Raw genomic sequence first — 15,634 nt, 5'->3', positions numbered from 1 at the left:
AACAGCCTCCGAAAACCTGAGGGGTTGCGCTAAAATGTGAAAGACTTGCAGCATTTCCAAAACCTTAATTTCATTTCAATTTAGCAGATAGAAATATGAGATATAAACCAATTGAAAACTTAAACATTTGGCTTTACCTAGAAATGATGTCTTTGCCCAAATGGATATAATTTCTTTAAACAAAAAAACAAAACAAACAAAAAAAAAAACTTAATGCATTTGTGGCACTTTAAGAATAGTTTTTTATTTTTCACCATTATTATTATAATTATTAGCCTCCTAGATCATTGTAAATTTGTCCATCGTCATGGCTTTGGGGACAGCTGTCTGAAAAACTATACTATCTTTGACTATTTGAATTTCTTCCACCTTTTAATAGCATAAAGTCCGGTCAGTCTTCACCTCTCTTACACCGTGCGTGATAATTCCCAGTTTTTAGTTCATCTTGGAATCTGACAAACTTGCCAAACTCCTCCTCCTCCTTATTCCCAAGCATGTCTACCATCCACTAACCAGCCTCTGGGAGATGTTTAGCAGTCACATCATACTTTAGTTCTGAAATGAAAACTTCTAATATTCTGTTGTCTGTTCTCATCTTCAGAGTAACTGCTACACTCTTCATCGGTGTCACTCTCCTCACTTAGTCATTTATACACAAAGGCTGCACCTGGTCTTTACGGGTTAACAAAACAAATTGTTTTTTGCAAAATGTATTCATCACTTGCCTCAAACATTTCTACATAACTTTTTATCTCTTGATTTAAAAAAACATTAATGAAAACAATGTATTTTAGCATTTCAGACATTTGAAGACCAGAAAACTGTTAAAGACAAATAGTTCGAGAAACACCAAGGAGCTCAGAGGCTTAATTGAATTAAATAAATTAGTTAGACATCGTTAGCATTGGTTGTGGGTCACTCGAGACCAGTGAAACCACTGACGGATTAAATTGTAATTTCTAAGATTTTTGGCACTGGTGCTGGTAAAACTGCAGATGGCTTTAATTATTAAAAAGCCACAATCCCAAGAGTAAGTGGAGAAAAGATGTATGCGATTGGTCCTGAATGTATGTTCTGAAATGTTTAAATGGTTTTTCTACTTTTAACTGGATTTTTCACGTAAACTTTTTTTGTTGCAAATATGAAAGTGTATGTCTACTTTTAGATGTAGAGGAACACGTGGACCCTGAAGTTTGCTCTTTTATTACTGTTGCTTGGACTCTTAGAAGCTTTACTACGTACAGTTTGTTTTTTATCTTAGAGGGTTGATTAAAAAGGAAAAACAGGATTTGTAAATGTACACTTTGTAGTTGGCTGCTTGTTTAGTGGACACTGGGATTACGGCTGCAAACGAAATCTAGCTATATTCAGAAAAAGTTTCATTTCAGTCTGAAGCGCTATGACTCGTATTTGAACAAGAAACAGATTTTTATGGTGCCACAAATGTTTATAATGTTCTCAGCCTGATCAGGCCTCATAAAAATAGTTTGGTTCCACCCATGGATGATTTACTGGCACAAACCCAGAGGCCCAACGGATCAACAGGCTTCCGGGACAGAGTGTCGGTGTGAAGTGACTGTAAATGTCTCTTGTTGTAAAGTCAAATGACCACGAAGAGACACAAAATGATGAAAAAGAGATGCAAAATGACTCGAAACAATTACAAAGGGAGAAACTGCAACAAAGGGACCATTTACAGCAAGAAATAGACTCACGACTGCAGAGACATGCAAACTAACATAGTCAAGATACAAAAACAACACAAATGGATGCTAGATGCCTACAAAGACGAAATGACAGAGACACAAACGGATCACAAAGACACAACTGAGTAAAAGATACAAGAAATGAACACAAACGGGAAGAGAAGAACCAGAACGGGATGCAAAACAATGCAGAGCCAACACAAGAAGACAAAACCCGTGCAAGGAGAAAGAAAATGAAGCACGAGAGATTTGAAATAGTTTATCTTGCCTCTATACAGGAGGTTGTCTCCATGAGTAATTCAGATGCTCTGTCATTCTTTATTCCTTTTTATTCCCATGAGTTCCGTGTATTGTCTGCAGTCTACGTCTTTGCTCATTTTAACACATTCCAGGGACACAATTAAGTGGCTCATTTCATTGCAAGCACATGATGGATCTCATCAGTTTTGGAATTTTTACAGGGAACACTTTTCCATCTTGTGTATTTGAGAGGCCAGTTATTTTATGATAGTGGTGAGAGGCACAGCCTTTAAATTTGAATGTGCTTGACGTGACAGTGATTTTTTTATTTTTCGTCTGAGCCAAAATAGTCACCAGAAGAATGTGGATATTCGGGCAGAACAGGCTTCAGCTAATTGGTTCCCACTGCCTTTCGCTGGAAGCTGCTGCAGAGAGACGAGGTTGCTCTAAACTCAGTGTCTATATCCTGACAGAGAGCTGATCCAGTGTCTTCATATGGTTTTTAATGCAGAGCCTGTGTTATTAGGTTACATGTGGATCGTAGCCTTGATGAGAAGTGTGATGACTGTTCTGCTCATATAGACAAAGCTAAAGCTAAAACAGAACAATATCTGCTGCTCACACAGTCTTTGGGTTTGTGACCTGGTCCAGTGCAGATGAAGAGAGAATGCAGGCAGGTCTCTGTGGGCCTAAAGTGAAGCTGGGGCTGACTTGCACCCCTCTTAACTTATTTTGTGGGGGTTACATTACATTAAATCTGCTGAGCAACAAACTTGTTCTTATCTGACGCATTCGCAAAAATCATCAAAACTTTATTGAAAGTGCAGTTTACTCTGACAGCCACCGTTCTAAGCCTGGGTGGGAGAACTGAAAGGGCCCAGGGGCCAAAGTTGTTAGGGCTGCCCTCATTTTATCTGCCCCGTCGCCCAGGATGAGAAACAAAACCGCGATGATGAGACAAAACGACCACGAAGAAATAAGACAAAATCATCAAAGAATAAACACAAAGACAAAGAGAAGAGCTACTAAAGATTTAAACATCCACAGATGCGAAACAATGATTTGGAATAACAAAGATTTTAACAATCACAAAGAGGTGCAGCACCAGGGCAGTGTGGTTTTTCTGTGTGTGTGTGTGTGTGTGTGTGTGTCCTGGGGCCCATTGGGTCATCATCTGTTCATGTGTCAACTATTTGTGACTGATACAAGCAACATGTTGTCTAAAAATACACATGGCTGCTAAAGATGCTGAATAGAAGTGGCTCCAACATCCCTGGTGTCTGAGGTCTGAACACGTCCCCGCTCTGAACAGCAGCTCCATGAATCAGGACAGAGGGACCCGATTTCTAATAATAGATCCTCACAAATCCTCGACTTAACTTGCTCAGCCATACGAGCGTGTGCACACGGTCACACTCGGAGGATCCCCTTTATCAGAACGAGTCTGAATGTATTAACAGATCATACATACGAAGTGTTAACCCCTTCGGACCCTGATGTCACGGCATCACTATATGTGTTACAGAGACAGTATTTGGCACTGAGTTACTTAGATAACAGCACCAGTACATTAATGTATAAGTACTACGTGACATTTAATGGTCTGACAGAGGTATTAGGAGCAAATTATATTTTAAGTAGCAAAATAAAAGTACTTGCTTCACAGCTGTAATATGGACGGTGTACAGCTTGAGTAGGACGCATTACATAAGACAAATGTATATATTTGTAAGGGCCCTCAGAGAAAGTGGAGAAGTTCTTTTAATGCCAGGAGAGCTTGTAATACCAGCTGACGTTGGACTAACAGAGGATGACATGAGGACCAAAGAGGTGAAAGAACATGAGATTAAATGGCATCTTAGGCCATTTTCTGCCACTTAAATGACATATCACCCAAACTAAACCTCTGAGTATCATGTTGTGTCCCACTTGACATGTTTGACCTCCACATGAGCTCCTGCATGTGCTGCCTGTGCTACATGTGCATACTGCTTAATCCTATGGCATTAAAGCAACATTTGGAAATACACTTATTTACACTCTGAACACTGGCACCTCTGAAGTTGTCTCCTCTTTCTGGGTTGTTTACTAATCTAAACTAATTCAGCAGATACATGAAAATGTATATAGAAGAAAATCATCTCACTTTCCTCTAAGGAAGAAAATAAGCATATTTTACAAAATGTCCAACAGTATAAAACAATGAACAGAGTTTTTTGTGACTGTAAAATATGAGTATTATAGTAAAAGACAGAGGTGGGTGATGGGCAAAGGATGGCAGTAAAATCTCATTAGGGGAAACTCCAGATCTGAAGATGAGAAAAGTTTAAATGCACTTGAGTTAACCTTTCTGCAGTGACTTGGAGCCCGAAAAGAAGCCTAATTGGACTGATCAAAGCATGGTAATCATGCTAATCAATGCAAGATCTTCAATATTGCTGCTGCTCTCTGAGACGAGTGCAGCATGGAGGGGATGACAGACGTCCTGGGGGCATTGTCCAGACCGCTCATCCACTGATTCCTGACAGGGCCCTGTGGCGCTGCACACGCTCCTCTGGTTTCATGACTCAGCCTGGCATCACTATCTTCGTTGCCCCACCCGGAAACCCCTTCACCGTTTGTTGCCAAGCTTGACTTTCCCATAATGGTCCCCAGAGGGAGGCCAGTGGATTTTTAAAAAATGTATGTGCGTGTTTCTGAAAGTAGTGGGGGCAGCTCATGTTTGTTTATGTGGACGCCAGGTTCTCGGGACCTGCCGTGAGTTGTTGGGTCTTCTGCAGACAGAATAGAGGAGGAGAAGCAGGCGGGGGTTTCATTCAGAGTAGTGCTCGTGTTCAGTCGTGTGGCAAAACCCTCGACCCGGCTCGCCCTCCTGCTCACTCACAAGGAATTCAATGCAGCTTCTTGTTGAATGATCGAGAGCTCTGAGGAGCATTCGCTGAATTTTAATGTATGAATGTTATGTGGGCGTGTAGACGCGTTACATCAAAAAGACACAGAAGACAAAAGAGATAAAAGTGAAGCACTGTGGAGGTTTTTGTGCATGAAAAAGGTGCATCCCTGTTTTGATAGCACTTGATGAAACAGTCCATGATTTACAGGGTTTTCTTGTAAGAACCAGCTTCTGCAACAACAGCTGCTAGTTTTCCTGGGCTCCACACCTCCAAATTAAAATGTGACATAAAAGGTTTCTATGGGGACAGTGACCTGAGCAGTACAAGCGAAAATAAGATCTATCAAATCGCCATAAACTATGAATATTGCAGCATCTTTAAAAATGTACGATTATAATAAGAGTCCATTAGAACAATAACCAAGGTTCTGCTAAGACATGGTCACCGAAGAGTTTCAGTGTTTTCACTTTTGCCTTGAACGACTAAAATGCAGGTATTTGAAGACTACTACAGATGTTAATTTCAGGATCAGGATGTAGCAACTGGGCAGAGAATCATTGTGGTGAATCTGATTAAGTTAAACCACAGCAAAGTGTAACTGCTACTATGCATCTCATCAGTACTGGTATAATAGGAACAGCTTTAAAGTAATCTTGCAGTACAGAAATGCCGTAACACTTATTGATGTCTTTTACAGACATTGCCTGGAAAATGTTGCTGCATTCTTTTGTGTTTTTAGAGTTTTTACTAGGTTGTACACTTTAGTGCTTTAGTATTTGTATCTGCAGGGAACAGTACTGGAACCAAATTGAGGAAACTGCTAAAAAACTTTCTTCTTGTAGCAGAGTAACCACGGACACACATCAGCTATGTAAAATATTCAAATCAAATCAAGTTTAATTATATAGAACTTTAAAAACAACATCCTGCTTATCAAAGTACTTAACACACTAAATTCATAAAAATAAACATAAAATAAATAAAATTAAAATAAGGCAAATCACAAAAAATAAAACTAAATAAAATGCAGAATGATTTCGAAGTGTCAGTGTAGTTATATTTGTATATTATATATTTATGCAGATTTACTGTCGAAAAGATATTAAATCAGAAAGAAAAGAGCAAAAACATGCACAACTGAATAAATACATTATCTGAAGTAGAGAGAAATAAATACAGGCAGAAAGCTTATTTACAACATCCCAGCAACCATAAAAACGTTACAAACTATAACCAAACATCTGTAACACAATCAGAAAAAATGAAACTCCAAACAGACATCAAACTTAATATTTCTTTCAGAGTACCGGGCTTTCTGGGTTCCCTGTTCCTTTTACAAAAATAGCCATGATTTGCCCTAATTTCCTTGTTATTTATCATTGTCCTCTATTTATGTATTGGTACTTGATCATACAAGAAAATTACACAGTAAATATAGCACTTTATTAGAGAATGGGACAGATTTCCGATCACATTAAAGTACAGGACGCAGCATGAGAGTAAGTAGTACTACTCTTTACAGACTTTGTTCAGAAAACCCTGGAGATGTCCGATTCTGCAGAACCAAACAGAAGTGAGCCAGAACACACACCCGGTGTGAAAACTGGCATCAACTTCCCTTCTGTCTCCTTAGACTGCTGGTAATTTTTTAAAAAGTTGCTCCAGTTTCCAGTTTGGATCGAGATAATAGTTTGTTTGAATAAAAATGAGGTGACAGAGAACTTTTCCATGAGCGGCAGGCTGAGGCATGCTTTCAGATCACAGGTCCAACTCCTCACCTGAACAACTGTGAGCAAGTCAGTGTGGAGGAAATGAGGAAAGTTACAGTTAAATATCTGTATTCTGTATTTTTGACTCACTCAGAATGAGTTTGTGCAATATTTATACTTTAACGTAATTCTTTTCAAAACACTGTACTAAAAAAAACAAGTAAAAGTACATAAAAAAAAAACAATTAGCAAACTGAAATAAAAAATGAACGTACTCACTACAGGAATAATTGTTATCATACTAAGATAACAATAGCACAGAGAAGTACTTCAGATCTGTACTCTAGTGAATATAGCGAAGTTATACAGTCCAGAACATCAACTTTATGACATTTCAGAGAGAGGTTGTGCTTTTTACTCCACTACTTTACATTTATTGCAAAGATTTCTGTTTGTACTGGTAGGAAACGTTTCATTTTTATTTATTTTTTTTACTAAAGTTCTGTGTGCTTTTCCCTCCGAGCAGTTGTATCAGGAGTTGGTTCCACACTGGTGCCTCATCTGGAACCATTTCACATAGCAGAAATAGATAGAACACGCACCCACTCTTTGCTGATCTAGAACCAAGAACCGCTCATGTTAAGGACTGTGGAAGAGCTATACAGTCCACTAAATATCCAGTCATCCAGTTTTAATGAAGACATTTGGATCTGGATGGATATGTAGACACTCACAGCACTTGGTTAAAGACAAAGGAAAATTGAGATCTGGCTTAATCGAGAGAAACTTACCAGTGACTTCGGATGCAACATGTCGATTTGCTTTCAAACGAAACCACAATCTTTCTCTAACCTTAACCAAAGTGCTTTTCATTGGCTTCATGTTTAGAGCCGTAACTAGTAAACTCACCATGTTGCACTTCAGATTTCAGAGTTGGTTTTGCTCTACAGTGGTGCAGAGGAGAAAAACATTATTTAGTGCAAATAATGTTATTTTCCCTGCTGATGCTGATTTTAATTAGACCCCTGTTCTAAATGCACAGCGGGGGAAGATGCTGCTTAGCTGCAGCCATTGATCCGATGTATTGAAGTGCTAAGCAAGTGTGACTAAATTTGGGTCAGCATATTTGCTCGTGCAGGGCCTACGAATGCAGCTATGTTCATCACTATTAGCCAAAGAGGGAGAAGACCCCCTGTGTGCAGTGAAGTCTGTGGCTCAGCAGTGTGTTAGCACGACCTGCAGTGTTTTTGATACAATACAATACAATGAGAAGAGGATCGTTTTAGCCCTGTAGCACCTGGAGCTCCTGTTTGCACAGGGGGGATTTAGCATCTGGCAGAGACCCCCATTCAGAAACAACAAAGCCAGGTCACTCAGCAAAGATTAAAGCTGATATTTAGTGTGTGTGTGTGTGTTGGGTATTGCTGCAAACAGTGACATCCCTTCTGTGATGCTCTAGAGACAAACCTGTCTTCTGGCAAATCACCAGTTTGGCACTAGCCACCAAATGAAATCAGCAGTTATTTTAAGAACTTGGAGCTTGTGGCCCATGCAAATGCTGTCAGTGGCTCATTCCCTGCAACCTTACAGGACTGCAGAAGAATGTTAATGTACATCCCTAATTCCAAAAAAGTTGTGAAGATGTGAAAACAAGAACAGAACGCAATGATTTGCAAATCTCATCAACCCATATTTATTTCACAATAGAACATACACAACATATCAGATGTTGAAACTCTGGAAAATGTGAGCTCATTTTGAATTTGATGGCAGCAACACATCTGATGTAGGACACGTGCTCATTTGTAGGGCATTTAGGTGGAAGCATGCAATGGTGATTTCTTCATTTCAAACAACTTATCGAAACAAAAGCTAACAACAATGGTGGGGACACAACAAGAAATGTCAATGTCTCAATAACTTGTCAATTGTTAGGTGGCGTCTTGGTCTCATGAGGTCAAGATGTGAACAGCATGATGAAGAGGACTGTTTAAATACAAAGTGTTATTGAACTAGAACATTTAGTGTTTGATTCTGATCCATGAATCACGTTGTGATTTTTGCTGTTAATCACAGCACGTAATGCAATAAGTACTGTTGGACATGTGCATTCAAAGGTTTAGAGAAGGTCGAATTCAGTTCACCTGTAAAGGTTATAGGGCATTTTAGGTGCATTCAGAAATTTCACCTGAAAGTCAAATTTCCCCAACTTTTTGTGAGCAGTGTAAATGTGTGGGTCACTTGATATTTTTAGGTGTTTGACCTGATGCAGACTCATAGCAATGTTTCAATAAAGCAATGCAAAATCTTCCACTGACAGTAGGATGTAAACATGTAATAATTGGTAGTCAGTAGTTACACTTAAGCTTACTAACACTCAAATTTTATTTCCAGAGAGACAAATATACTGACGGAGCTTTAAAGGTTTTTACCATTTGAACAGTGCTATTGTTTCTGGCGTTTATACTAACACTGCAGTTTCATTTACAGGCATGAAGTTAGTATAAATCCTCTCATCTCAGAAGGAAAGTCGATGCACATTTATCCCAAATTATTGAAGTAGTCCTCAAAATGATTTTAATTGTCACGCATTTTTCACACACGTTAGCCCAAAACAAAACGGTGTTTGCAGACTGTAGCACTGATCCTATAAAATGCTGCTGCTGCTGCTGTGGAGAATCAGTGAGGAAATCGTTTTCTTATACCCACTGACTGTAAATGCCAAAAAATAAATGAGCATTCAACAAAGAGGATTATCACCAGACGGCTTAATTTGCTTATTACATAAAGACATAGCTTCAAGGACATTTTCTCTTTGTTAATAAATATGACGGTACACACTGTCAGTTTTTTTATTAAGAGGTTTTCGAGCTATAAATCAGTCTGTGGCCCAGTGCCAGAAAGAGTTAATATCAAGGTTGAAGTGCTTCATTGAAGGCTCTATCATTTAGACCTTTTAAGGTTTTGGCTCTGCATGACGTCCACTCTGTGTGCTGCTTTCACACATGTACTTTATAAATCCTTCTCTAAATAAAGTGACTTTACTGCTCCCACGCCAGTAAATGCATATTATGTCTGGCAGTGTTATTGTGCAGTGTAAATTTGATTTGAATAAAAGCAGAAAGTTATGGGAGCTTTGAGAAAATGAGTAGCTTTAGAGGAAAAGTTGCAGAGCGGTGCACTTAAAAGTGTGATAATAATAGGAAATGGCTATTTTTACTGAGCAAATAATAGAAATGATATTCTGATTCAACTACGCACACACAAAAAGACCCACACAACTTTAGCTTTACCATAATTCTCCACAGACATATTTTAAAGCTCTCTAGATATTGTATTCGGGGTTTAGGGAACATCAGCAGCTAGGTAATCTTGATTGGGGATGACAGTCCCCTCACACTGTCAACAGGCTATTTTTTACGCCGCTCATTGCACATTGTTGCCCTCAGGCTTTATCTCCTCCAAGAATTCTCATCATTTAATTCATTCATTTATTTAGGGTTATGTGCCTCCATCTCAGGTCATGTGTCACGATTGTCGTTTTCTCTCCTTTGGTTTATTGTCATTTATTTGTGGTTTTAGACCTGAAAGGAGGAAATGTCAGAGATGCCACAACAATTAGAAAAGATCGTGATGATGAAATCTTTCACACGCTGTTGTGTGTGTGTTTATATTTCCAATGAGACATGTTTGCTTTGCTATGAAGGTATTACTGATGTAACTTTATGACATCAGATATTCAGGCACAATAACCTTTTTAAGTTTGCGCAAAATCTTCCTAAAATATTTTATTGTTTCTTACTCTTCTGTTTGGGGATATTTCTCATTTATTATAATTTAACCCAAACTTTTGATGTAATAATTGCAGACTGGCTTTGTTTTCATTCCAATAATACCGTCCTTTACCCTGTAATTGGTAGCAATATGATGTAAGAATAATTTCTACCATGTTATTTGTCCTGGGCTGCATGCAGGATCCTTACCTTGATTTTCTTTAACAAAAATCAAAACATGATTCACCACTAAATGTTCTGGTTCAATAACAATTTGTGTTTAAACCGTCCTCTTCATCATGCTGTTCACATTTTGACATCATGAGACACCAAACAATTGACAAGTTATTGAGACATTGACATTTTTTGTTGGGTCCCCACCTCTGTTGTTATAACTCTGGGCATAAACCTCCATTCAGTTTTCGTTAGTGACTATCTGCTATTTAAAGATGCTAATGCATGATGTTTCTCTAGTCAGCATCATTGAAGTGACATGATTCATTCAGATTTTTGTGGCATTTCTTTCTTTTTCTTCTTCTTCTTTTTTTTTTTGCATAAACCTTTTTTATTATTTGCTTAATTCTGCCTGTGGATTTTTGTAAGATATTTGTTTAAATAATGTGTAATGTGTATCAGTGCAGATTTTCTCAGCTGAAAATCACGCAGATAATAGCATTAAAAGACCCCCGGCCCCTCCTACTGTATAAAAACATGTTTGTACTCATATTTAGACATAATTACCAGTTTCTGATCAATTATTTTGCTCCTTTTTCCTCCTTTTAAAATTCTTTTAAACCCCTTTGGTCATTTTGTGTCTTTAAACTGAGATTTCTGCCGATCTGTCGATGTGTTTGTCTGGATTGTCACAGAACACTTCCATCCTTCCTCTGCTCTTCCGTCTCCCACAACCAGTGCTCGGCTCCTCGCATCACGGCCAGATACAACCCAGTGTGTAGTTAACAACATACTGTCCTTATGCTAATAGAAAACGTAATCAGGTTGCAATTTTGTTTGCTCCAAATTGTATTTCCTATCGTAGGAGGTGTGGCAGGCTTACAGCGACTCGGCCAGTTTTGCACCAGTTGTTGTTTTTTAATTGAAGGAAACAGCTGTCAGTCAGCATGTCTCTCATTTCAACACATCAAACATGTGGGCAGGGATTCAGAGGTCTAGAGCCATGTCCAGGAAACGAACACTGCATTTGATTTACACGTTATTTTATGATTTCAAAATGTTGACAGCTTTCAAACGCTCGCCGAGAAAAAACAGTGCAGGTTAAACTGTGTCCCCGACCCCTCAGCAAGCTTCTTTTGCTCCGCTGAATTTCTGGAACAGGTCGACAAAGATGTCACTGACAAAGGTGTCTAACGACCCCTGGAGAAGAGCCGCCATGAGATCAGGCTGAGACGTGTCCATATCACTGTGTGAAAAATGTTTCAATACGATACGGGCAGTTACCTGGCTGACACACACGTGTGCGCTCTCACCGCGGACTGTCAGACTGTTCCACCGCTGACAGTAACCCTGACCTGGAGATGGAATCATCTTTCAAACCTTTTTAATATGCTGGCCACATACAGCAATCACTTCACCCTTTTAACATTACTACACTGCAAACCCCAGAACTAACTTAATTTGAACTGTACTTATTGAATTAGCTGCTCCTCAGGCTTTGGCCCCGAACATTTTATGTTCCGGCTAAGAACCAGCAGCTTCACCTGCTCCCCTGCAGACAGCTGCTGATGTCAGAAATATCTTTTTGAAAATGTCTGACATTGCTCTTTTCAACTTTAAATTGCCTCATTTGCAGTATTTCAATTCCCCAGTGGCCTATTTTATGAATTCCATTTCCTTCATCTTAAGAAATACTAAATGTGAAGTGACAAATGTGAAATTTGCCACAGATTATTTCATTTCTGCCCTGTGAATGTGGCAAGAAATGTTTGCTCTGATACAGTGGGCCTGCATGAAAGGATGTATTTACTCATCATTTGTCTGAGCCTTGACGCCGACCCCCCTGCTGTTCGGGTTGCATTATCCAGCAATGTGCAGAAATGGTAATTTATTTTTCTCGAAAATGAACGCTTTTATGCTGGTTCGCTCTGTCTCTGAGTCTCTTTTGATTTAAAGGAGGAGATGGAGATTGAAATATGCTGCTTTAAATAGTGTCCCAGCTTGTGGTAAATTTGTCAACGATCGCCCCTTTTTGTGAAGCACTGGCCGACCTGCTCCCCACACATCTTGTGTGACACAGCTTGACACCAGGATAACGCGCGTCGCCAGTTCTTGTGTCAGATGTTGAAGACGTGCACGTTGAATGCCGGTTGTTCGTGGACAAATCGCTGGTCTAAATGTGAAAGATAATAACAATACTTAGGCAGAGGGTGGTAGACTGTCCTGACAGCAAACGTGTGAAAAATCACAGCTTGTAAGACCTCGTCTAATGATATCTCCCCCTATTAGCCTCAAACGCTGAAAAAGGTCACAGTGCCACAATGAATTGAGCAGCGATTCACATCCTGTGTATTTCCAAGGATACAAGAAGCAACAAACAGTTGCAAACCATTATGAGTATGTGAGAATATCAATCCCCTTTTGATATTAACAGCCTTCTGTTCTGTTCTTCTCTCGCTCTCTCTGCAGATAATGTTTACAGGAAATGTCTTGCAAATGGGACGTGGGCTTCGAAGGGGAACTACTCCATGTGCAAGGCCATACTTCATGAGGAGGTGAGATGTCATTGTTTGTCCTGATTAATGGGGGTTTTACGTGAAGACCCTCAATACATGAAACAGCTCCATAAATGAGGTTTGTGCTGAGGCTTATTTATAGGGAATATGGATTCGGAGTTTGGTTTCTCACAGCCTGCAGCCTTGAAAGGACGCAAAAGAAAAATCACTGGGGAATTTCTGAGTGTGTCATTTGAAGGAATCTGCTTCACAAGCACAATGAAATGTTTTGAATTTGCATTACTGAGGTTCCAGCACTGAGACTTTAACGTCCTCCTGCTCAAAGTCACAGAAGCTTTATTTGCAGGTGGCACTCTGCTAATCAACCTGCAGCCAAGTAGTTTTCCCTCTTTCATTTTGTAAATTCTTCAAAAGCAACAGCAAAGCAGAGATTCTTCTAAACAGCTCTTGTTCTGTGGTGATGTTGTGAAAGAAGAGAAGGGAACAAACATCCTGCTGTGCTCTAGATTTGTATCTATTCGCATGTTGCTGTTTTATTTATTTATTTACTTTTTCATTTTTGGATTTTTTTGCAGCCTCCACCTGCATGTTGTATTGTGATGTGCAGATGTGATGGTGATGAGAGCTCATTTTAATTAGGAGTGAAGCAGAGGACAGAACATGCCGACCCAAATCAGGCTGGAAAGCCTCACACACAGTGTTATAGTTGAGTGAAAAAGTAATGGCACTGTTTGCAATTCCCTTGTTTTCTGAACACCAGATAACATTCCATGACCAATTTCTGCCGGAAATCGCAAACAGTGCCGTTACTTTTTCCTTTGGCCAAATATTCTAAATGTATGTAAAACATAACATCACATGATGGAAACGTGACACCGCCTGAAGCCAGCTATTAAATAATTCATGAACATTGTAGCTGTGCAGCTTCACTAAGCTTTGTTTCCTTTTTTCCTTTTTTAGAACATTGCATCCTAGATACTTGTGGTACTTTCAAAGGATGTTTCGGGTTTAATCTTTATTTATTTTGCCGCCAAAAAAATCCCATTAAAAGACCAAAACAAGCAATGTGTTAGTCACCCTCTCTATACTTTTGGACTTCTCTGCTTTATGAGTTTCCCAGTCTAAAGCCAATTAGTTTCTACTGAGGTTATTAATCTTTATTTGGTCATAAAGCTGCACACTGTAGTTTTTAACTGTTGTTACTCAAACAATTAGCAGATTATTTAACATCTTTCAGGTGGAATTTCTGCACTCACAGACATGCTGACAGGAATAATTTGGGTAATTCATAAAGAATATACATGAGTTGTTATGCTTAGAGTAATTATGGAAGAAGAAAATGATGGAAAACTAGAACAGGGAAGCACAGGGAAAAACTAGAGGTGCCGTTCAGGATCTAAGCAGTGGTCAGAACCAGGCAAACGGTTAAAAAAATATAACCAAACACATAATCTGCGAACAGATACAAAGGGCAGAGTAGTGGAAAAAAAAAACGGGCGATAAGAATGTGCACGAGGAAACAGATGACTGAGGCAGGAAAGACACACAGCACCACTTGACGAGAGGCTGGGGGGAAACAGACCAGTATGAACGGTGCAGGCTAAGAAGGGTTAACATTCACAGGTGGGTGGAGCAGGGACAGGGCGGGAAACAGAACAGGTGCAGCAGGAGAGGATAAACAAGGACGGAGAGCAGGAGCAACTGGTGTCAGGCACAATAGACCTTTTTCACTAAAAATTGGAAGTAAAGTACCAAAAGCGAACGGGTGACTCGATTTCTGCTTTACGCTGTGCAACACAGTGACTCAGTAACAATGTATCGTAGGGGGAATGAAACTCGCATGTCAACGAATTAAATTACTCTATTTGTATAGTTACGAGCATAAACATTCATAAGTCAGGACATTTAGTTTATGTTTGACAAACATACTTATGCACAATTTAATGACTCACCACATTTATGGCTTAATTTCTCCTCTGCACAGATTTCATCACAGATGTTTATTTATTTTTTTATTTTGTGGCTTTGGGATCAATTTCTATATATTTCAGATCATTTTTCATCTGCTTCATCTGAATTTTGTTGTGAATTTGCATTTTCTTCTTCTTATTATTTTGTTTTTGGTCATTTTTTGTGGTGTTTTTATTTTTTAACGTTTATATTGCATTTTGTAGGCTCTATGACTGTGACCCAGGGCCACCTGGCCCAAGACTCTGGGCCTGTGCAGAATAAATCCACTCTTTATTCCATTTCTGAACGTAAATGTGACAGCTATGAGGTGGTTAGCCTAGCTTAGCATAAGGACTGGACACCACAACCCATACAAATATGTCAGTTTTTCATAAGCTGGGTTCACTCTACATTATATAAACGTGAAAAACCCGTGACCGTTCTTTTCAGCCCATAAAGTACTAAGATTTCTAATCTTGGTTCATAGTGGGAAACAAACTGCTGGCTCCTCACCAAGCTCACTTTGTCTGTCTTTAAAACACATCACTATCAGTCACAACTGTCATATTAACTGTAGCAACTGAGTTTCACTTTATTTTCAAACCTATGTCTGATAATAAGCCTACTGAACCTACTGGGATGTAGGTCACATACTGAGCCATAATTATGGGC

The 15,634-nt window shown here is 39.2% G+C and overlaps 1 protein-coding gene across 2 annotated transcripts in view; it reads left to right on the top strand.

Annotated features, from left to right (window-relative positions):
- Positions 1–15,634, top strand: part of LOC137106006 (corticotropin-releasing factor receptor 1-like) — a 61,201-nt gene that overhangs the window by 14,286 nt on the left and 31,281 nt on the right. For both annotated transcript variants that reach the window (XR_010911884.1, XM_067488979.1), the window contains exon 5: positions 12,966–13,051. Coding sequence is in view for 1 of the 2 variants with exons in the window: in XM_067488979.1 (XP_067345080.1) it covers positions 12,966–13,051 (86 nt within the window). In the remaining variant the exon portion in view is untranslated. The remainder of the gene's footprint in view (positions 1–12,965; positions 13,052–15,634) is intronic.

The sequence above is a fragment of the Channa argus genome, chromosome 20 (genome assembly GCF_033026475.1).
Source record: "Channa argus isolate prfri chromosome 20, Channa argus male v1.0, whole genome shotgun sequence".
NCBI classification, from domain to species: Eukaryota; Metazoa; Chordata; class Actinopteri; order Anabantiformes; family Channidae; genus Channa; species Channa argus.
This window is presented reverse-complemented; position numbering and strand designations above follow the sequence as displayed.